At 40.7% G+C, this 22,495-nt stretch overlaps 1 protein-coding gene across 1 annotated transcript; it reads left to right on the forward strand.

Moving 5' to 3' along the window:
• The first annotated feature begins 635 nt into the window (after positions 1 to 635).
• Positions 636 to 20,875, forward strand: LOC145771774 (pre-mRNA-splicing factor ATP-dependent RNA helicase PRP16-like). Its single transcript, XM_082583505.1, has 25 exons — positions 636 to 809; positions 1,230 to 1,270; positions 1,837 to 1,964; positions 2,486 to 2,638; positions 2,920 to 3,058; positions 3,329 to 3,423; positions 8,727 to 8,808; positions 9,425 to 9,563; positions 10,287 to 10,475; positions 10,780 to 10,941; positions 11,444 to 11,596; positions 11,857 to 11,937; positions 12,416 to 12,577; positions 12,961 to 13,206; positions 13,669 to 13,780; positions 14,048 to 14,110; positions 14,365 to 14,520; positions 14,717 to 14,864; positions 15,214 to 15,376; positions 16,381 to 16,545; positions 16,910 to 17,058; positions 17,463 to 17,652; positions 18,419 to 18,640; positions 19,084 to 19,205; positions 19,452 to 20,875. The coding sequence occupies exons 1-25, from the start codon at positions 648 to 650 to the stop codon at positions 19,528 to 19,530; spliced, it is 3,501 nt and encodes a 1,166-aa protein (XP_082439631.1). The 5' UTR covers positions 636 to 647; the 3' UTR covers positions 19,531 to 20,875.
• The last annotated feature ends 1,620 nt before the right edge of the window (positions 20,876 to 22,495 follow it).

Below are 22,495 nucleotides of genomic sequence, written 5' to 3' on the forward strand. Positions count from 1 at the left end.
CACAAAAACAATGTAGATTCCACAACATGCAGGAAGCAGCAAAGACTATATTAGTCATCGAGTCAGCAGACAAATTTCAAGCATGGGCAAAATACATTGAAACAAGATAGGCTGATGTTCAGTAAAAATGAAACAAAAAGTTGTTTACTGCTGCGATGCTGATAGTCAATTGAAATCCTGTGGTTTTATTCAAATATCAAAAAATATCACACTCTACAAAAGTAGTACGAGAAAAAAAACAGAACAAAGAAAAAAAACGTTACATGCAAAAATAAAAAGATGAAGCAGAAACACTAAATGTAGGCGTAATCATAGTTTATAATTGTAACTTCATACTCTAACACAGTCAGTTTATAGGCCGCCTTGAATGCAGTTAATAAGATGACAGCCGTTAATAAGTAGTACGCAGTATCAGTTCATGAGTAGTAGGCCTACGTAGTAGCCGGGTGGCGACGATGTTGTCCCCTCATACATCGGGACGTGCAATCATCAATCGTGAAAGTTTTTATACTCGTAATCCTGACTATTTTTAACGTAAATCATTCCATATTTTTGGGCCTAAGAATTGTGAGACCACCATCAGTGTAAACTGTATAATATCTTGTATTTGATACGTTTTATGCAGATTTATTTTTCTTGAATAAATCATGCTCAAAAATGACATGGAGGACAGCTCAATCCATCGGTTGGAGGGAACAAGCAATGATGCTGTGGGTGGATTGATCATCAAAAAGAAACAAGCAATTGATGACGGTCCAAAGTTTAAGAAACCGTCCTTACTAGGTCTGGACAAGCTTGCTGCTAAGAAGGTAAAGAGTTTAGATGGAGTTCAGAAAATACAATGTACTGTATTACTTTCATTTATATCATATGGAAGCTACACCAGTACACCATGGAGGCATAAAAAAACATGCTGTTAAATGCATGAAAAATGCCTAGTATCTGAGATAAAAAAATCAAAGCTTGTTTGGCTTGCTGTTAAATAATTGTGGCATATTTGCCTAACAATGCAGAATCTTCTGTTTTCACACAAAATTAACAATCACTGATGAATGTTGCAAGTTTAGTATTTTTATTTCCTCATCTCTAACCCATTTCCTACATTTTTAAAAGGTCATTGTTTAGTAACAGCAAGGTGCACCATCACTTCCTATTTCATTGAGACAAAACTCATATTCACTGCATAAGTTGTTTGATGTTGCATTGATCGTCACTAATTTAATTTTCAGAAAGAAGACAAAAAGATAAATGAGAGCAGCAAGAAAGAAAGGTATTGTTTTAATGACTATGTGTAATATTCAGAAACGAAGAGTGATTCATTATTATTATATACATGTGTAATATAATTATAATGAATGTGCATTGCACATTGTGCAATGACGATCTAGTACAAATTGTCAACTTTTTGTCAATTCTTGCTACACTCGTTGTCAATTCTTGATACACTTGTTGTCAAATACCTTAAGAAAAACGATATGCCACTGTTTGCATTAACGAGAAAGACATACATATAGGCAAGTACCACTGTCAACAAACATTTCAGTACTAAACTCCTATTTTCGGAAAAAAAAGCGAATACTTTTGCTGTACCAGCACTCCAGCAGTTGCTAACTCCTTTCAAGATGTCCAACACAAGTGCAAAATGGAGTTCAATTTTCACGCGTAGTGGCATGAAATGTACAGCACACAAAGATTACATCTGTTATAAATTAGACTAGCAACATAATGTTAGCAAATCAGCCTTCTTATCAAGCAAATTAGGTTAGAAAATTTTTCATGTTGGCAAAGACTGTGTATATGCCAATGCGATTTGTTAGGGAGTAATCTTTCATTTAGGAATTATCGGCCGGCACGTTTTGAGACTCCAACATACACAGGAGGGGTGAGCGACGCTTACAGAGACACCAAGCACAGAAGGGAGAAGGAAAGGCACCGAGATGGATTGTATTCATCTTCCAACCCGAGTAAGCTGAACTGTCATCTTACATTGTGACAACCTCACAAGAACTGAAATTAATATTTTTAGTATAAATTTTAACACTTTTACTGTGCAACAAATTTCCAACTTTGAAAAAATCCAAGATCTATCAGCCGCATACTTGGTAATTTCTGGTGTGCTAATTCAAGTCTGGGCTTAGCCTACTGTTATTTCACTTCAGGCATTTATAAAAAAAATTAAAACATTTTGTCATTATACTTGAAAGTGGATCAGAAAATAAAAAACTATAACACTTCACTCGCTAAATTTACATTTAATATTGTTTTTTAATTGTTTTTTTAATTACGTTTTATGATTGTTTTTTGCTCACTGACGTAGTACCTTTGAAGCAAGGGTCTCAAATATGCACTGCAGTCCATGGGCCACATGCGACATTCATTTGATCCTCAGAGCAATTTGAGTTTGGGACCCTGCGTTAAAGGGTTGTCGCATCTGGTATTCACATCAGTTTAATCTCATCAGTAGTTTAAACCTAAACAATTATAGAAAAGTCCAGTAAACGTGATAAAGATCGCCATGAGGATGTGAAGAGGAGTGCTCGATCAGAAGGTAGCCAACGAAGCCAGCGGAGTAGTTGGGAGGAAAGTCCAGCACCATCCAGGTCAAGCTATCCAGGCACTCCTCGACTGCATGGGAGAGGTAATTGCTACCAACAACTTTTATTGTAATCTTTCAAAGTGTTTATGCTTTTATCTGCATTGAAAGCCATAATTTTATTTGATTGCTGTGTCTGAAGCTATGCGTCTTATTTTAACAAACAAATTGTTGAAGTGTTTGATGTTACCTTGGTTGGTGTGTCAAAGTGAAGTTTGTATTAACAGACGGCAATGCACATTGACACGCTGAGTAGCCTATATCTCAAAGCTAGATGGTTTTTCAAGACATACTTTCTTCATCATTGAAAATGTCTTCCATTGCAGATGACATTCACAGCTCCTCCTGGGATGACGAAGAGGATTCAAGAAGATCTCATCGCTCATGGGAGTCTCCTTCTCCTGCAATTCATAGATCCAGCAGGACTCCAACTTCTCGGTCAAACAGAGAATCCACTCGGAAGAGGTACAAAGAAGATGCCATATTTTTTTACACTCTCCTAAAACAGTCTTTGTAGATGAGATTGAAGTTTTTAAAATTGTCAGTTTTAATGCAAATGTAAATCTCCTGATAGAGAGCTAGACTAGGCCTATGGAATTTGAAAACTTCCAATTAATATGTTTGTGTGGTTTTTCGTTTTTGAGGGTCAATCAATAGTTACGGTTGACTTTCAAGCTATGCTGTGTTCACTGTTGTGTGCCATTCGATGGTACATTGTGTATTGTTGCAAAGCAGCCGAACCGACGAAACTCCTCTTCCAACCCCTTCTTACAAATACAACAAATGGCACCAGGATCCTAAGAGGCGAAGACCACACACTTCAAGGAGAGGTAGGCGGTTTGTTAAACCTCGTTCATGGTTCGTTGTTGCTACTTTAAATGTTGTTTGATGACCATGAGTGAAAACCAAACAAGGTGCGAACAACAAACATGACATTGTATAAAACTGTTCATTGTTGTAGTCAGTGATCGGCATTATCGGCGATAAATTTTTATCGCTTATCGTTATCGCTCAATTATTTTTTCAGTTATCGTTTATCGTTATCGCCAAAGGCAATATTTGATTATCGCCAATAATTAATCGCCGATAAATTTTATTTCGGATCAACACACAAGTGGAAAGACCATGAAAAGTAATATTTTTACTAACCACCTAGTTAATGAAACTAAAATTAAAACCAGTACTTCTTCAGTGCCTGAAGTGTATGTGCACAGGTCGTTGTCAAGGGAGGGGGCACGCTCCCCTGCAGCGACGGCCCTGACAACACAATAATTTTTAGAGTTGCAAATTGCAATGCAATGAAATGCATGCAACAAGTCTCTTGTTGTTTTGCTGCAATCGAAAATCGCAAGTGAATTTTACAATTAAAATGTAAGTGCACAGGCGGTACAGATTCCTTTGAAGCGAAGCGAAAGAAATTGGCAAGTGGTTTGTGAAAGTGTCGCAATACGAGGCTGCTTTTACATCGGAAACATGGTCTTTCGCGCCACCTCACGATCAACTATTTTATTCTTGTGTTTTCTTGTTTCGTTGGAAGTGTTAGTTTTTAGTAATTGTCGCAAAAAATAAAATCCCTCTCATCAAAACCTGAAACCAGGGATATCTAAAGAAGGGGATACGAAGGCTTTTATTACGTCTGACAATAGAAGGGCTTTTGTTTATCGTAAATAATCTGTGTTTATCGTAAAATGACAATTGCCACCGATAGTAGTTTAATAAATCTTGTTATGATAACTTACATTGCGCTATTAGCATCAGGCCTGGATATTCACAGCATGCTCATGGTTGCTTGTTAATTCAACTACCCATATACTTGCTTTACATCTAGCCTGTTGCAAAGGCTTTGTTAAAAAAAAACAGCTTACTGGTAACTTTTTAGCTGTCTTTGTAAACAAGTATTCTTTAAATATGCTCTACGTAACATTTGCTAACTGATTACTGTAGCTCATTGTACCAGCTGCACTACAAAACTTTCTACGATTTTAAAAAGAACCACATGTTTAAAGCACAACAAACTACCGCCCTGGTATTGTCACGAGAATAAGGCAATCGCTGCGAGCCTTCATATCCCCTTCTCTAGATATCCCTGCCTGAAACTTACTGTTTTAAGCGCATTAAATCTTTAGATGAGTAGATTAACTAAATTTGCAAGAACTTGCCTTGAGACGTGCGGTTACGTCACAAACTCAGTTTAAAAGACAAAATTCGCACACAATAACAACACAAGATCGGTTATAGACTATAAGATCGATTTTTTTCTAGCTTGGCGATATAACTTTAATCCAAAAATAATAACCAAATTCGTAAGTGCCATTTAACTTAAAAGGTTAACCCATTTGTGGTGGCGAGTAAAGTAAAGGTGATTGAGTCCCACACTTGAATCCAAGAATCGGGGGATGAGAAGATAAGGTTCTCAGTATACAAAGCCTTCGGCAATAACCAGAATAAGGTGGCCAGTTCCTTTCTCTCGGCAGCCTTTACTTCAGCAACTACGCCCACCCAATTTATTACACCCTGGGTAGAGGTGAGCGGTGTTTGTCAACAACCAGCATAAGCCGGGAGTCGAACCGGGATTGCATAATTGGAAAGCAAGCGCCTTACCAGCTGCGCTATCCCACCGCCTCACATTTATAAGTCTTTCGTTCTTTGCCACTTTTTAAATGCTATTACAGCTTCTTTTTTTATAGAACTATTAACAATGTTTTGTTTATTGTTAAAAAATATGTTGATGACGATTTTTTGTGCTAACTGATTGCCCCAAGAAGAGTGAGCAGCGCAGGTAAAACAAGCATTGTTGCATTGGGTACGCAAAATAAACTGGGCAACAGCACGAATTGGTATGCTTGGACATTGTTGAAGAAAAGAGAACGAAATAATGCAACATTTTCGCCTGTATCATAACAAGACTTGCATCCGTAAACAACACATTTATTTACCATTTGATATCTAAGTTAAATGCTATATCGTATTACTTCAGCAGCAAGAAATTTAAACTATAAATGCAATTTGCAGAATGTTAGCCTATGAACTATGCATCTGCCAATATTTCAAACTGTTTGTCATCTTTCATCACTCTCTGCAAGACTTGTGCAATCAAATGATCATCTTGAACTACAGTGCAGTAGGGTACAGTACATATCATAACATAACTGTCTTCCATACTTTCTACAGTATAAGCTATAGGCTATTATGCTATGATATTATCACAAGAAGACTTGATAGAAATTATTTAATGTGTTATTGTGAAATGAACAAGCTCTGAAAGTTCAACGGTATTCTGCATCTCTCAATTAACCAAGCAGCAAAAACTAACTAGCAGCAAACTTAAATTGTAATATGTTAAAATTGAATTCCTATTTCTTAGCTAAGTAAAATAAATGACAAACCTTTCCTTTTTGACTATCATTAAACTTGCTCTATAGGCTATTAAAGTTAGCAAAAACTAAGTTATATGCTTACTAAGCCCAGCAAAACTAAAAGTGATCTATACCGTACTAAGTTAGTTCACTCTTCACAACACAACTTTGCTACTGCAAGCATTTCGAAATAGCAAACTGTAATCATTTTCTCTCCGAGTTAAGATTAATCCTCTCTCGTCGTCGAGTGCATGCTAAACGATTAACGTAATACGTGTGATCTTGGTGCTCGCACAGAACACACGCAGCGATTCATTTCAATGCGAAATCATTGTGCTTTTGATGTTTTTGGTTTACAGTGCAAAGATGTATCAAAAAATTAATAACGTAGGATTTTTGGATAAACACTATGAAACTGTTAGGCTTGGTCGTTTGTGGCATTTTCCATCCTATCACAACAAAGAGAGGGAGGGATTATATTTAGAACTTGTACTTGAAAGTGTTATTCGAGGACACAACAATGGCGACTTTGGTGCGAGTTTAACCAAGATTTTTGAATTGTTATATCGTTGAAGCAATATTGCAGATTTTTTTGTTGTGGAAATATTCAGCAAATGCCCCCCTCAAAAAATATTAACGTTAGAAGGGTTATAAAACACATTTTTGTATGGAAAGCGAAATGCATCAATCAGCCTCTTAATTTTTGGCTCTAAAATGCGACATATAAGGCCGTATCTTAAGTAGGCCATGTTGTGCCGAAAGTGACAGTACTTAAAAAATTGTCGGAAAATTTAAGTATTGCATAATTATGACCTAAAGAACATATCACAATTATTTTTTTCCTAATTGTGTTTGTACCTTTTGAGAAAAAAGCCGTCCTATTATAAGACGCTAGGCAAATCCGTTATCAAGTTTCTTGTGCGTAATGCTTAAGCGTTATTACATTTTACTTATCGCTCAAAGTGATAAATGGGAAATGTCTTGTTCATGTCTTGTCATGTCATTATTGTCATCGAGCATTTTATTAAAATGAAAGTTCAAAAAATATGAAGATGAAAATTAGCAAAGTAACACAATATCACTGAAACAAGTCATTGCGGAATATGATATTGCTTGAAGCATTTGACATGCAGACCGACATCTAATTTTTTGCATCTTGTAGTAGTTTTTGCATGACAATAGGCGCATCGAGTTGCGTGGTAAAATTATGCTAAATACAGTATAACCTTTTTCATTTACCTATGCGACCTAGCCTACCTCAATCAAATATTTTTATTCCCACTAATACAGTGCCTATATTGTAATTCTTATCAACAACTCAGCGCTCTGCCATTGCTTTAATGATGGTGTTCACAAAGAAAACAAAAAAATCTGAAATTATCAGTAAATTACAATAATTATGTTTTTGTTCTAAAACAAACACGACTAAAACACGACTAATAAACAAACACCAGACAGGCATGGGTGCGCCTCAACCGTCTCCGTACGGGCGTCGGGCTTTTCCGCTCAACCATGCACCAATGGGGAATGGCTTCTTCCTCCTCCTGTGAATGTGGTGCCGAGGAACAGACCGCAGACCACATCATCAATGACTGTACCATCTTCAAGCCACCTAACGGAGTGGAAGGTCTGCGCGTCATGGATGATGAAACTAAAGACTGGCTGCTCTCTAGCAACCTTCCAGTGTAGTCCGGAAACATCGTGAATCGGGGGTGGTAAAAGGATAGACCCTCGGCCCCAGAAGCTCAGACGACGACGACTAATTTGACAAGCTTGATGGATTTCACAGTATGCACATTTTTACTACAAATAACGCGATTACTGATAAATTTTCAAGCATTTTGCGTTTTTGGGAATTTTTTCAATTATTGCTGACTTCGCTGTAAACAGCCCTTTAAGCAGAAAGCAAAATACAAAGTTTGGAATTTTTTATGGTATTTTCATTTGATTTAATTATTTTTCCTACTGCACGTAAGCGGCAGTGTAACTCAATTGATAAAAGCATCCAACTGGTATCTGAAGGTATAATTATAAGCACGGCGGTTACCTCAGTGGTTTGATTCTGGATCAAGAGGTTGAAGATTCGATACCTACTGCCGCTGTTGCGATTCTATTCATGCACAACTTACAAAAAGTTTTGTCCCTTTACAGTATATTATGTTCGATTTTTCGTCATGTTGATGAAAACAGTTCGTGCTGCATGGGATGGGGCAGCGCTAATCAAGAAAAAAATTATCGTTATCGGACATTATCGGCGATAATTTATCGCTTATCGTTATTGCTTAACTTTTTTTTGATTTATCGTTTATTGTTATCGCTATAGGCATTTTTCGTTTATCGATTATCGTTATCGCTTAACTGAAAAATGAGTTATCGCGCCCAACACTGGTTGTAGTAGTGCATCACACAGTCGGTTACATAGCGGTGTAGAGAGAGCTCTGGTACTGTACTAGAAAAAGCGCCAGTTCGCACCGCGCAAGAATATGCGGCTGTGTCATCAGCAAGACACCTTCAGACGTGCTTGAAGGTGGACACAAACAATGGCTTCCTTGCCTTCTCGTCCACTTAATCCAAATTTTCAACCACTTGGTGCAAGCATAATACACACTGTCCCACCCATGGTGATTTAGTGTTGAAAATCAAAATTTTTTGTCACCTGTTTAAATGACTACAAGTCACACGATCTATGTCATGATTAGGTGCTTCCTCTGGTGGACGCATTTCTGTTTTATTGTGTGTGGTCTTCGAGGTTGTTGTTATGAGTTTATATTTCACAGATGAACGAAACCCCGGGCTCGGGAGCGGAAGTGGTCGTGGACAACTGGAGGAAGAGAGTCAACAAAGGGCCGATAGAGACTGGTGAGTTTGTCGGTTGTTTGTCGTCGTTTATATTTTTGTTGTATCCAGGTGTAAGCAGGTCGTAAATGAAGGGGAGGAATACAACCTTCGTGTCCACCATCGGGCATGTCATTAAACGTAATAAACTGAGTTTCGCTTTCAGCAGATTGCTAATTATTTCACAAGTGTAGATAGAACGTTCTGTTTCAGCCTGATACCACTGGTTCGCTGTTAATATCGGTTTTATATGAGCTTTCGGAATACAGTTCCTTGTGCACGACAAGTTGGTTTATAACTGCGACACCACTCGTCATTTGCACATATGACAAGGGAACTATGTTCTGAAAGATCGTGAAAAACTGCTATCAAGCGAACCCGCAACATTAGGCTGAGACAGATCGTTCAATCTACACTTGTGAAATGGTGTTAAGTGTCCACGCACACTCACACATTGACTACATTAGAAGTCTTTGAGTTAAATGCATCGTTGGATGCAATAAATTGATGGAGTAATCATTTCTTCATTGTTTTATGAATGTCCGTCTCCTCCTCATATTGTCGGGAGGTTGCTAGCGGATTGTTTCGTTTCTGATGTTCCCCGGAGACTTTTGAGCCTCATCTTCTGCTTATTGATCAGGTACATGATGGACGAAGGCTACGACGAATCACACAATCCCTTCTCGGACATGTCGGATTCTTACGTGGACAAAAGAGAACAGCAAATGAAGCAACAAAGAACTGAGAGGATCTCTGCCCGGAGGAAACAGATCAATGAGGTTAGAGCTGGTACGGACGTCGTCGAATCGATATCCCAACCATCGTGATTGTTATGGCACTAAATGTCCATTGTTTTCATCATTTATTTCTGAATTATATTATTTGTGTTTTGTTAAGTTGTAATTTCATTTTTAATTATTTCCATAAATTCTCGTGCATTATTATTATTCGGTCTAACTCTACCGAGACAGGCGTGGGTGCGCCTCAACCGTCTTCGTACGGGCGTCGGGCTTTTCCGCTCAACCATGCACCAATGGGGAATGGCCTCTTCCTCCTCCTGTAAATGTGGTGCCGAGGAACAGACCGCAGACCACATCATCAATGACTGCTCCATCTTCAAGCCACCTAACGGAGTGGAAGGTCTGCGTGTCATTGATCATTAAATCAAAGACGGGCTGCTCTCTAGTAGCCTTCCAGTGTAGTCCGGGAACATCGTGAATCTGGGTTGGTAAAAGGATAGACCCTCGGCCCCAGAGGCTCACACGACGACGACGACGACGATTATCATTATTAGTTACAACCCAGTCTTAATATTTGGAATCAACTAAAAAAGCTGATAATAGTTTGCAATAGTTATCGTGGGAATAATAATAATAATGTTAGTTTTTATATAGCGCTGTATCCAACGCAGAATGCGTTGCTCCTCAGCGCTTTACAAAGCAGCCTTGCTATGTCGCTTCTGTTGGTAGTGTAGTGTCCATTAATAATGATCTGGTTGCCAGGACAACGAGAGATGGGAGACCAACCGGATGATGAGGAGCGGGGTCGTCCTCGCTGACCGATTCGACGACAGTGACCTCAATGAGCAAGGTGGCGCTAGAGTGCATTTATTCGTCCACAATATTGTCCCCCCATTCCTGGACGGGAGGATCATATTCACCAAACAATTCGAGCCTGTCATCCCTCTGAAGGTATGCCGAAGCTCCTAATGGTCGTTTGTGCCGACAATTTAGTTTTATCGCAAATTTACATTTTAATAACTTCAGCGCTTCCCATTTAATAATACAGATGCAATTCTAAACTTGGCATTGGCCACTCCCTCATTTTCCGTTTTATCCAACTTGTACTTCAAGACAAGTTGCTGTTGCACCCCAAAGAGTTAGTTTTAGTGGGTGGCAAAACACTAAAGTGACTGCCCAACATTTTGTAGTGGTCTGACCTGCCAGGAAGACCTTCCTTGTGACCTCATTCTGTAGTAACAAATTCCGTTGCCAGGACAACACATCCGACATGGCGGTGGTCGCTAGGAGCGGGAGCTTGCTCGTCAGGAAGCACCGTGAGCTGAAGGAGAAGAAGAAGGCTCAGCACAAGGACTGGGAGCTGGCCGGAACCAACATGGGAAATATTCTCGGGATCAAGAAGAAGGATGATAAAGAGGTTGGCTCTATCATTTTCTCTCATCTTCTTGTTGGCTCTATCATCTTCTCTCATCTTCTTGTTGGCTCTATCATCACACATCTCTCATCTTCTTGTTGGCTCTATCATCACACATCTCTCATCTTCTTGTTGGCTCTGTCATCACACATCTCTCTTCTTGTTGGCTCTATCATCACACATCTCTCATCTTCTTGCAATTACAATTTTAGAATAAACTGTTTACATCTGATTGTTGTTAACTGCACGAATTAATTTATTTTCATCGTCACAAATAGCGCCTAGGAGCATAGCTTGAATTGAGGGACGGGAGGGTGTTGCGCTCGATAGATCCCGTTTTTATTATTATGTTGACCTGTGCGAGAGTTGATGGAGTTTGCGGAAATGCCCGCAATCTCAATTGTGGTCAGTGAAGGATGTGTCTCCTGTGGGCGGTGATAACCTCCCGTGATTTTTCATTCTCTTGATGAACTAGATCATGAAGACAGTTAGTTTGTGTCTGTAGGATCCTTCTGTCGGAGAAGAAGGAGACTTCAAATCCTCCCAAAGATTCGCACAACACATGGGGAAGAAGGTAGAGGGATCCAGCGACTTTGCCAAGAGCAAAAGTCTCCTCCAGCAGCGTCAGTATCTTCCAATATACGCCGTCAAGGAAGAGGTTAGTTCATTGGATGTTGTCTCAAAACCTGCTGCTTGTTTGTGCTTCATTGTCTTCTCTGTTATGTTGGAAGTAAACTGTGCACTTTGTTGCCAAGGCGGCATTTATAAAGTGTTTCTCAATAAAAAGCTGTTGCCAGCCATGGTATGATCTTGATGATGATGGTATAGCGTGGTCCAGTGGCATGGTTGTAGCACTACGGTGACAGCTAGGTAGCATACCATGTTCTTTTGGTTATGTTTTGAAGTTTTATTCCCCAGCTCCTCAACATCATTCGCGACAACAACATTGTGGTGGTGATAGGAGAGACAGGATCAGGGAAGACAACGCAGCTGGCCCAGGTAAGTTCAATTAAGTCAGATGAGTATGGCAGCTCTGAGAGTGTAGCTGAAGGTGGAGTGAGAACTGCTCAATGTTCTACGTGAATGCCGCTGTAGTGATTGGGGAGTTATAATATAATTTCAAACGCTCATGCAACTTCTGGATGGCATATATGCTGTTTGGAAGTTTTGTTGAAAATAACTTGTAATTAATTTAGAGCGATTTGAGAAGTATCCCTTCTTGGAGAACAGAAATTTAACCAGTGCACGGTTGTCTATTAATACATAATTATGATTGTTATTGCATAATCATAATTTCCAATGTTGCATTTAGCATGTTTAAAAATTAGATCTTTTTTTGCAGAATTATTTAGCATTTGGCAGCCCTGATTTATTAATTTCTAAGTGGCGATGTTTTACCCACAAGTAGTAGTCACTGTAGTGGGCTGCTAACCCAGCTGGTCGTTGCGTGAGATATTTTCAACCGCCAATTTTGCAGTATCTCCATGAAGATGGATACTCGAAGTACGGGATGATAGGATGCACCCAACCTCGTCGTGTGGCCGCCATGTCTGTGGCCAAGAGAGTCAGTGAGGAGATGGGGGTCGAGCTGGGGGAGGAAGTCGGTTACGCGATTCGGTTCGAAGACGTTACCAGCTCAGTGAGTGGATGTTGCTAAATTGCAGTCGGTTAAGGAAACGCTAAGCTGAAGTTACGTGAAAATTGTGTTTCTGTAGATTGTGATTAATTATTTTCCTTATAGCATAAATCTTCATGAGTGTCCATGTCATCTGGTTGTCAAAATCAATTTCTGCTCATTCACACTTTTATTTATCTTGTTAGCTGAATCGAACATGTGTCGTGTGCTTCAAACATGTGTCGTGTGCCTCAGACATGTGCCGTGTGCCTCAAACATGTGTCGTGTGCTTCAAACACGTGTCGTGTGCCTCAAACATGTGTCGTGTGCCTCAGACATGTGTCGTGTGCCTTAGACATGTATCGTGTGCCCATTGTAATCGATAATTTGTGAATTTTTGTCTCCAGAAAACTTTTCTCAAGTACATGACTGATGGTATTCTCCTCCGAGAGTCCCTCAGGGAGTCCGATCTTGATGGATACAGCTGCATCATCATGGACGAAGCTCACGAGAGGTCACTAAACACCGACGTGTTGTTCGGGCTCTTGCGTGAGGTCGCCACCGTGCGGAGAGACTTGAAACTGATTGTGACGTCAGCGACGATGGACGCCGACAAGTTTTGCCAGTTCTTTGGGAACGTTCCGAGCTATACGGTAAGTTGAATTTTAAGTAAGTGGGGTTCCAAGTTGGTTGGATTCCAAGTTAGTTGAATTCCAATCTATTCGCTCGTAGCGCTTTCGAGCTTGTAAGAGATTTTTCTTCTAACTTGAAATTGTTCTAATCCAACTTCTTCAAGGAGTTCAAACTATTTCATGCAACAATTATTTAATCGACGGCTCCCCATCTTTTCACTCCTATTTACCGTTTGCTGAAAATCCATGAATAAGTACATCCCAACCCTAATCCAGCTAAGATTTTGGATATTCGTCACGCACATTTCCATTTCGTTTCATTTCCGTAGTAAATGTACCATCTGTTGTATGAAATTTACCACTTCCTTGATGCAGTTTAATTTCATGCGTTGTTAAAATAACGCACTTGACAAATTCATCCTCCGGCTTAGAAGACCTTTGTAGTTACCAGATTGACGCACCATGTTGGTTCTTCCTGATCAGATTCCTGGCCGCACCTTCCCGGTGGATGTCCTCTTCAGTAAAATAGTGGTGGAGGATTATGTTGAAGCTGCAGTCAAGCAGGCTCTGCAGATCCACGTACAAGCCAGGAAAGGTACGTTGTGGCTACGTGTTCTTTCTACCATTGATTCTTTCACATATGAAGCCTAGAAATGGCTACCTCCGTTTTGTTTCGCTGGCACTGCATGCTCTTTGCTCGAGAACGTGAGTTGAAGATTGCCGTCATTCAATCGTTCTACTTTCTCAAGCTGTCGCTTGTAGTAAGTTCCCATTGTCAACTTGATGGCTCCATATCGTTGTTTGCATGGTGCAACTTTGTTGACGTCTCCCGCCGCTCCCATTAACGACTGCGCATTCTCAGGCGACATCCTCGTCTTCATGCCCGGACAAGAAGACATCGAGGTAACCTGCGAGACTTTGACGGGTGAGTCGCCTGCTTTCATGACGCGATATTTTAACGCTACAATGCGACAAGTTGTTAACAAGGACATAATGTGGGTGAATAGTTTTGTTAGTGCAAGTCATCTGCCCGGTGCAAACTATTCACGGTGGACACAGTTGGTTTGTACAAACCATCCTGGACTGAGGATTGACCCCTCTTCAGTCTGTTTTACGTCCGCCCTGAGATGATGTCATCTTTTTGATCGCGGAGTGTTCCTCATTGTTTAACCTTTACAGAGAGGATAGAAGAACTGGATGATATCGCTCCTCTGGCCGTCCTCCCGATTTACTCCCAACTTCCCACTGATCTTCAGGCCAAGATCTTCCAAAAATCTCCGGATGGAATCAGGAAGTGCGTAGTTGCCACCAACATCGCGGAAACGTCACTCACAGGTACCCACCCCGCCGTATGACGTCACACAGCATCGCGCGCTAGGTCATCAACAATAAATCGTTGCGTCATCATTGCAACTGTTTGCGTGGGGGCGATGTTACTCCGACCGCGCCTGCGTTGTTTCATTGATCGGTTTTCGATGCGATTATAACTGTGATAACTTTCTCGTCATCACCCACCATTGTTCCATCACAGTGGATGGGATCGCTTTCGTAGTGGATCCTGGATATTGCAAGATGAAGGTCTTCAACTCCCGGATCGGCATGGACGCACTTTCAGTGTTTCCAGTGTCCCAGGCCAACGCCAACCAGAGGTCCGGTCGAGCCGGGAGAACCGAGGCGGGGTGAGCACGTCCTATTACAATGGTTACCGCAGCAACTGAGATTGAAGCTTCTAAAAATAAATTTTCAATTAATCTTGTTTTCGGCCTAAATTTTCCAACAAACCGTAATCGATCCGGTGCTCCACTCCTTCCTGCAGTAGCGCCTCAAGCCGCGAAGTTCAGCAGATTCACGATTCTTCAAAATTGGTACCTGCCACGATGCGAACCTGGCCTTGCATTTCACTTTCATGTGATTTTTATTTTTTAAAACGAAGTCGTTTATAGTCCCACCGATCAGGTTTCGCATCGATTAGGTTGTTGTTGCGTCATCATCTATAGCGATTGCATCGTAACAAGCATCCGCGTGCAGGATCGCGTATCGTCTCTACACGCTGAACCAGTACAAGAACGAGATGCTGCACGCTTCAGTGCCGGAGATACAGCGAACCAACCTCGCCAATGTTGTGCTTCTTCTCAAGTCGTTGGGAGTACAGGATCTTCTGAAGTTCCATTTCATGGACCCTCCTCCACAGGTGCTCATGTTCTTCATTTTGTAATTTCATTTATAGTGTTAAGTTCAAAAACTTATAATTTGTGGTGAAGCCTTATAGCGCAATACGGAGAACAAAAAACAACACTTTGAAAAAAAATGCAAACAAAAATTTTATTCAAGATAAATGTACGACTAGTCCAATTCATGTCAAGTTATCTTGTTGTGTATCGCGATTTCGAATAATAAATTCTCTTCAGCACAACTTTATAACAGATACTATGCCTGTTATAAAGTTGTGCTGAAGAGAATTTATTATTCGAAATCGCGATACACAACAAGATAACTTGACATGAATTGGACTAGTCGTACATTTATCTTGAATTTATAATTATTTGGCAGTGCATCCTATGGATCCGTAATTGGGCCTCTCTCTTGCATCAGCTTGCTGGGCGTGCAGTTGTTCTCTTGCGTTATATTGCCTTTTTCATTATTTTTTGCATTTAATTGATAGTGACTGTATCAATTTGATCCGTTATAGGGCAATTTTGTGTCACTTTTGTGCGAGGATGGCTTGCCTCCCCAGAATCCCTCCCTGGCGTTGTCACTCCGTTTTACTAATGTATGACTTAGCCTAATTCCCTTCATAATTTACATAATATTGTCACTACTGCTCGCAGACTAAATTTATTTGTTTCTTAGCAACCGAAAAACACTATTGTTGATTTCTTTCTAAACTTAACTGCTGCATTCTTAAACTGACCTACTGAAGATTTTACTATGCCTGTTATAAAGTTGTGCTGAAGAGAATTTATTATTCGAAATCGCGATACACAACAAGATAACTTGACATGAATTGGACTAGTCGTACATTTATCTTGAATTTAAAAATTTTATTGCTCATCGTTTTGTATCAAGCTGGAGTCGGACACTTTTTTAACAACTCCTACTCCACAGCCCTGGTAATAACGTTCGTAATATTTCTGAATCAAGTGATTAACATTTGGGAGCCCGCAGTGAATCTCACGTAACATTCTCATACTCCAGGACAATATCCTCAACTCCATGTACCAGCTGTGGATACTTGGGGCGTTGGACAACACTGGAGCTCTTACCACCACAGGAAGAAGTATGGTGGAGTTTCCTTTGGACCCTCCTCTCTCAAAGATGATGATCACGGCATGCGAGATGGGATGCAGCGCGGAGATACTGGTAGGTGGATTTATGTCCTGGAAGATATTTATGATCTCCAGTCAAACTCCAGACTTTTTCAAACACCATGGCAATTTAAAGTCTCCACCTTTTTGTGCTTCTACAATAACCGGTGCGCGATCGTGTTTACATACCAGAGCATCGCGGTAGGCTCCACCGACATCGCCCCTCTTAGCCGGGTGTTCTGGCAGTTTTAACAGCCCTCCTAGGAGTTGCCAACCTGAGTCACGTGTTCGAAACTGCCGCAAGTAAGCGATTCTGCCTGGATTAACAAAAAACTTTCTCAGTCTGAAGGAAACATCTCCACCTAATACATCATGACGTTGTGTTGGTGCTTACGTCATTGATGACCTTTGACCTCCAGATAATTGTCTCGATGCTGTCAGTTCCCGCCATTTTTTATCGACCCACCGGAAGGGAGGAAGAGAGCGATGCCAAGCGGGAGAAGTTCAGCGTTCCTGAGAGCGATCATATGACCTTACTCAACGTCTACCAGCAGTGGAAGTCTAACGGGTAAGTCTTGTTCAGGTTGACTACTTATCGTCAAAGTCCAACGGTGACGTGAGTCACTATATTCATCCGCCGCGATGTAACTGCATTGTTGTGACGTATCCGGTTCAATTCTACTTACGGATACTTTGTAAAGACGAGAATAATCGTCAGCCATCTTGCAGAGATTAAATTTCAGTCTCTTCGTTGGACTTCATAGTAACAATCCACTTGCCACCGGTACACTTGTAATGCCACCCGTACACTTCCAATGTGTTGGATTCATCATCAGACCAGGGATGAAGACAATTATTGCTGAGAAAGAATTGGGCACCCCTACCAGTGGGGACAAAACCTAGTTTGGATGATGATGAATCTGGTGGGTCTTGGTGGAGTCCGAAATGCTACTTAATCCTCCTCTTCCGTAGGTACTCCAATAACTGGTGCAATGAGCACTTCATCCACGCCAAGGCGATGAGGAAGGTTCGAGAAGTTCGCGCGCAACTGAAGGAAATTGCGGACCAGCAGAAGATGCCACTGACGTCATCAGGCAACGATTGGGACGTCATAAGGAAGTGCATCTGCGCGGCGTACTTTCATCACGCGGCAACGCTGAAGGTAGTCTCGCTTGTAATTGGCTTCTTTACCATGTAACGTCTCTTGTTTCCTGTAGGCTGTATTGTGCGGTTGGACGCCAACGAATGTCTGCTTTGTCTGATGACATTTATCCGACATCATATTGATATCACGTGATAGGTCAAATACACAAATCACGCTGTGCTGATAACGCGGTCTAGGAGTTCGATTAATTTGGAAGTAACCAGAGTTGCCAAATTTTAAATTTAATAAATCAATGAATCGATGATAATGCTGCATTTAAACTATAATTGTACTTATGCACTTACAATTTCTTTACATTAGAAAAGCGTAATTCCTTGCCCATAACAACGTAAAACTCTTAAATTATTTACCATTGCAAATTGATCGTTTGCATCTGGCAACTCTTTTGCCACAAACACAACTTTTGATCTGATGTAACGTTTAGATTTAGGCAGCCCTAAAAGTTACAGTTACTGCCGGACTGATGTAACTCCTGAATTGCGACATCAGGTAGCTTGTGTTGGTATTGCAACAACGACAGATGATCCACTTGTTAAGGGAATTAATCCGCGGACTAATCTTTTTAGTGACGCGCAAACCATAATCCGTTGAATAGAATTGCTGATCTACAGATAAACTTTGCTCAAACTAATCCTCGATTAATTAATCAGACGATTAGCTGTTGGTACATCCAACTCTTGATATCCTGATATACTTATAAAAAAATAGTGTTGCCATGTTTCATTACAGAATATTTAATTTCGAAAACATTTGCTTTTCGAAGGGGATTGGGGAGTACGTTAACCTCCGCACTGGGATGCCGTGTCATCTCCATCCTACGTCCGCTCTCTTCGGGATGGGATTCACTCCGGACTATGTAGTCTACCACGAGCTGGTGATGACATCCAGGGAGTACATGCAGTCAGTGACCGCTGTAGAGGGGGAGTGGCTTGCTGAGTTAGGCCCCATGTTTTACAGCATCAAGGAGTCATCTAGGTCCAGACAGGTCAGCGTCGACGAGTTATATTATTTTTGTTTCTGGTTTTAGTCCATTCATCCTCATCTCATATGGCGTGATGCTGATAGAAGCAATCTTGACCCATCCTTGTGACGTCACACAATTGTATCGTGGTGTATCTTTCTTTCTTTCCTGTGCACGTTCATGTCTTTTGTAGCCCCCAGTCCTCCTGAATACAGTCACTACGTTTCCAAACTTTTTTGATCTTGTCTTCCCATGTTTTGTTTGGTCTTATTTTTCAGTCGACTATATTTCCAAACTAGCTTTGTTAAATTAGTTTCTTTCATTCGTGCAGACTTCGCAATATTCTACGAAGTCTTAGCTTCCTGGTAATAAACGGCGGAAATTCCGTTGTTTTAACCCAAATAAAACGCTTGATTCCGTCACTTTACAGTAAATGCAACGTAGTTAATTTCATTTTGCGTGACCAGGAGAAACGTAAAGCGGCCAAGGCTCGAGTGTCTCAGATGGAGGAGGAACTCTCCCTGGCTGACGAACAGATCAAGAAGAGAAAGGAAGAAAAGGAACTGGAAGAAAAGAACGACGCTATCAAGTAAGGACAGTGACGTCACCGATCAACTTATAGTTTAACGTTGCGCTAATGCATTATCCCAATCTTAGTTGTTATCGGTGTGCTGGACCTTTAAGTGTTGGAACTAACCATCTTGTATGCTGAATGGAAAGCGCGAATGAAAAAGTTCTCTGAGTATATGCGTGACCTCCGCGTTTTGTCGAGGGTTTGCGCTTTGAATTGATGACGTTGTTGTTTCGCGATTCATTTCAATATTGTCTCTTTCAGGTCACGAATAGCAACACCAGGCCAAAAACCTACATCGATCGGAACACCTCGGAGAACTCCGGCAAGATTCGGATTGTGACACGTCACGGTGGGGTTATGACCGAACAAGGCAAAACTCGCAGCTACTGAGTGGATGGAAGCGACGAAGAACCCGCTCATGTGCGCTCCGAGTGTCTGTAGTACTTCCAATGAAGTTTGCTTACTCAGCCACTGGCGATCTGCTGCTTAAAGATTTCTAATCATCAACTCGTACGTTGAAAACTAGACGGAGCACTTCCATCTCGCGCCCACTGATGCGGAACAAACTTGATTCTTCATTGCGCCGATTTTTCCGTAAACCGTCAAGGCGTTTATGCCCGTCTGAGTGTGCGTGGTTATGATGACACAATTACTTGTCACGCCAAAACTTCCTGATCCAACTCGCCCTATCTGCTTCCAACGCTGCTGGATCTCGAACATGTGATGTGTGACGTCACAGATGAACGCCAACCGCGATTGATCGAAGGCTTTGTGGATTGTTCACTTTACTTGTTTCATCAATTGCTAGAATGTATCTCCTTGAAGTGGCAACTTCAAGTAGTGGGGAAAAGGTTGAAGCGCGCTGCTGTAAATTCTATAACCAGCAGCCTGTCGCTGAATAGCGAGATGCCTTGTACTACTCTTCAACCGTTCTGCCATCGTGGAACCAGTGATTGGCTTCACGTTTGGCGTGGAACCCCCACTATTAAAAGTTAAAACAAAAACCTTCTTGTTAATAGTATAAAAATGAACAAGCTACGCAACAACTCCCAATGTTTCTTTATCGGCTATTGACTGAGCTCCATCTCTTTAACTAAATGTCCTACTTGGAGTGTGCAACGTGCATGTCACACTGCCATCTGAAAATGTAAAATGACGTATCAATGTACAAAAGCAAGAAATCAAATTTCTTAGAACGAGGAACCCTCACGCAACCCCTGAGCACTGATTTGCAGACAACACCAAGCAGAAATTACACTTTTTTAATCTAGATTGTCGGGCCTGTGTCAGTTGTTCACAGTCTCTACGAATAATTGAAAAATTCCTTGTAGAGAAAGCCTCTGTGTTGCTGTTCAGCGATTTTTCAAACTTGAAGTGTATGAAAACGTACAGTAGCTACTGTATAACCAGTTGTGGTGCAACCACTAAAGTCAATCTACTTTTTACTTGTAGTCCTTGTCGTGTTGTAGTCGCTTTTCATAAATTTCATTCTCTTGGATACCACTGAATGGAGAGCAGACGTAAAATTGCGTTGTTCTGAACTTCATGCGTGGAGAGTCACCCCCCCCCCCCTACTTGATCTTGGCGCAAGGATTTTATCCAATGAATGAAATGAATAAAGTTTACCAAACTACGAGAATTAAACTTCGAAAGTGGAATTTTTAGACTCAGAATAAATAATTTTATCTAAAAATTGATTGTCATGCAGTGTCAGATCCAGGAGGAAGGTGTGATCGCATCCTCTTGTGGTGCTTTTTGTGAACATGAAGTTTTTCACTGGTTGGAAGGTGGTGAGATGGATTTATGTGCAATGCGATGATTATGGTCGAACTCGGTGGATGACAAAAAAGAGTAACGATATTAATGGCACCATGCATTAAAAATGGAACTAGGTTAGAAAGTTTAGCTATTGTAGATATGAGGGAGGGAGGCAATACTTCTTTGCGACAGTAAAAGAGGGAATGTAAGCATCTGCTTCAATTTTTTAAACGCTAGTTTATTGAAACAATCTTGTTTTTTAAACTGTTTGTCTACTCACTCCGCTCACGGTATAAATGGAAGAAAGTCTTTCTTGTGGTAGACCAGAGAAGGCAAGTCACCAGATCAACCTAATCTAAATGTTTAACCACCAGACGTTGGCCTGGTCACGACAAAAAGTGGTTAGCACTTGGTAGAAATTAGCTTTTTCTGGCGTATGCAAAAGATTGTTTCGGTGTTGCCAAACTTTGGTTTGTCTACCAGCAGTTCAAATAAAACTTTACTTGAGACTTAAATTTGCCCAAGAACATGTGTAGTAGGGTGGAGTGAAAAAAGAAGGCTAGGCTACATTAGTACCTTAAACTGTTCAAACACCAGGAAATCAAATATTGTTTAATCACTCTGAAGTAGGTGAAGTTTTGCCAGATAGAAATCTAATTTTATCAATTGAAGTATTTTTGAGTAGGCTAATCGGAAGTCATGAAAAAAGTAACAGTAAAATCTAGAGATTTAAATGATCTGCCAAAAAAACACTTTTGCAATTTTCAGAAGAAAAAAAGCCTAAAAGTTGCAGAGCGGATGAGCTTTTTCAGCAAAAATGTTGTTTGCAGATGGATTTTTATATGGTAGAGGTGCCGGAAGACTTCAACAATCGGAAACTCACTCTGTCAATCTCGGTGACCGGGCCTGCGTCAGTGATTCAAAGCCTCTACAAGTATGCGAAACTGCCAGGATTAAGCTCTGCAAGAAGCTTTCCCAGTCCGAGGATAAAGGTTCAATCAATCAATCAAATGAAGTTATTTATGACATGATGATTGTTGAAGAAGGCCAGAACAATCAAGCAGCGACAATACCACCATAGCCTACCACTCCCCGTGGAAAAGCTGAATAGTGCAATCCTTTGTTGGTGTGAATATTTTAAAACGACTTCGCATACGGTACAATGAAACGCAAATAATGTGTTTACAAAAGACAATAGTTATTTCAAAAATCACCAAAAAAGAATTTAGCTCGCAAAATTATTATATTGCCTTAGAAAATGTCTTCCGTGTAGGAAGCCCAAACTCGTTAGGTGGGCTTAACATGCGGGGATTTGGAGGCTATTCTAATGGGCTGAAAGCAAACCCTCAAGTTGTTAATGACATCAAAGCTCTTCACATCACTCTAAAATGTCTAAATTGTTTTTTCTTTTCATGGCAGATTAGCCTACATTTGAAATTGCCTCCGCAACAGCTTTAACAGAAAGCAGAGGCAAAACCATTGCGAGTTATTGCCTAAGATATTTCTGCCCTTGCAGACTTCGAATAAAGCTTTGTTGCAGTCGCGGT

The sequence above is a fragment of the Aplidium turbinatum genome, chromosome 6 (genome assembly GCF_918807975.1).
Source record: "Aplidium turbinatum chromosome 6, kaAplTurb1.1, whole genome shotgun sequence".
NCBI classification, from domain to species: domain Eukaryota; kingdom Metazoa; phylum Chordata; class Ascidiacea; order Aplousobranchia; family Polyclinidae; genus Aplidium; species Aplidium turbinatum.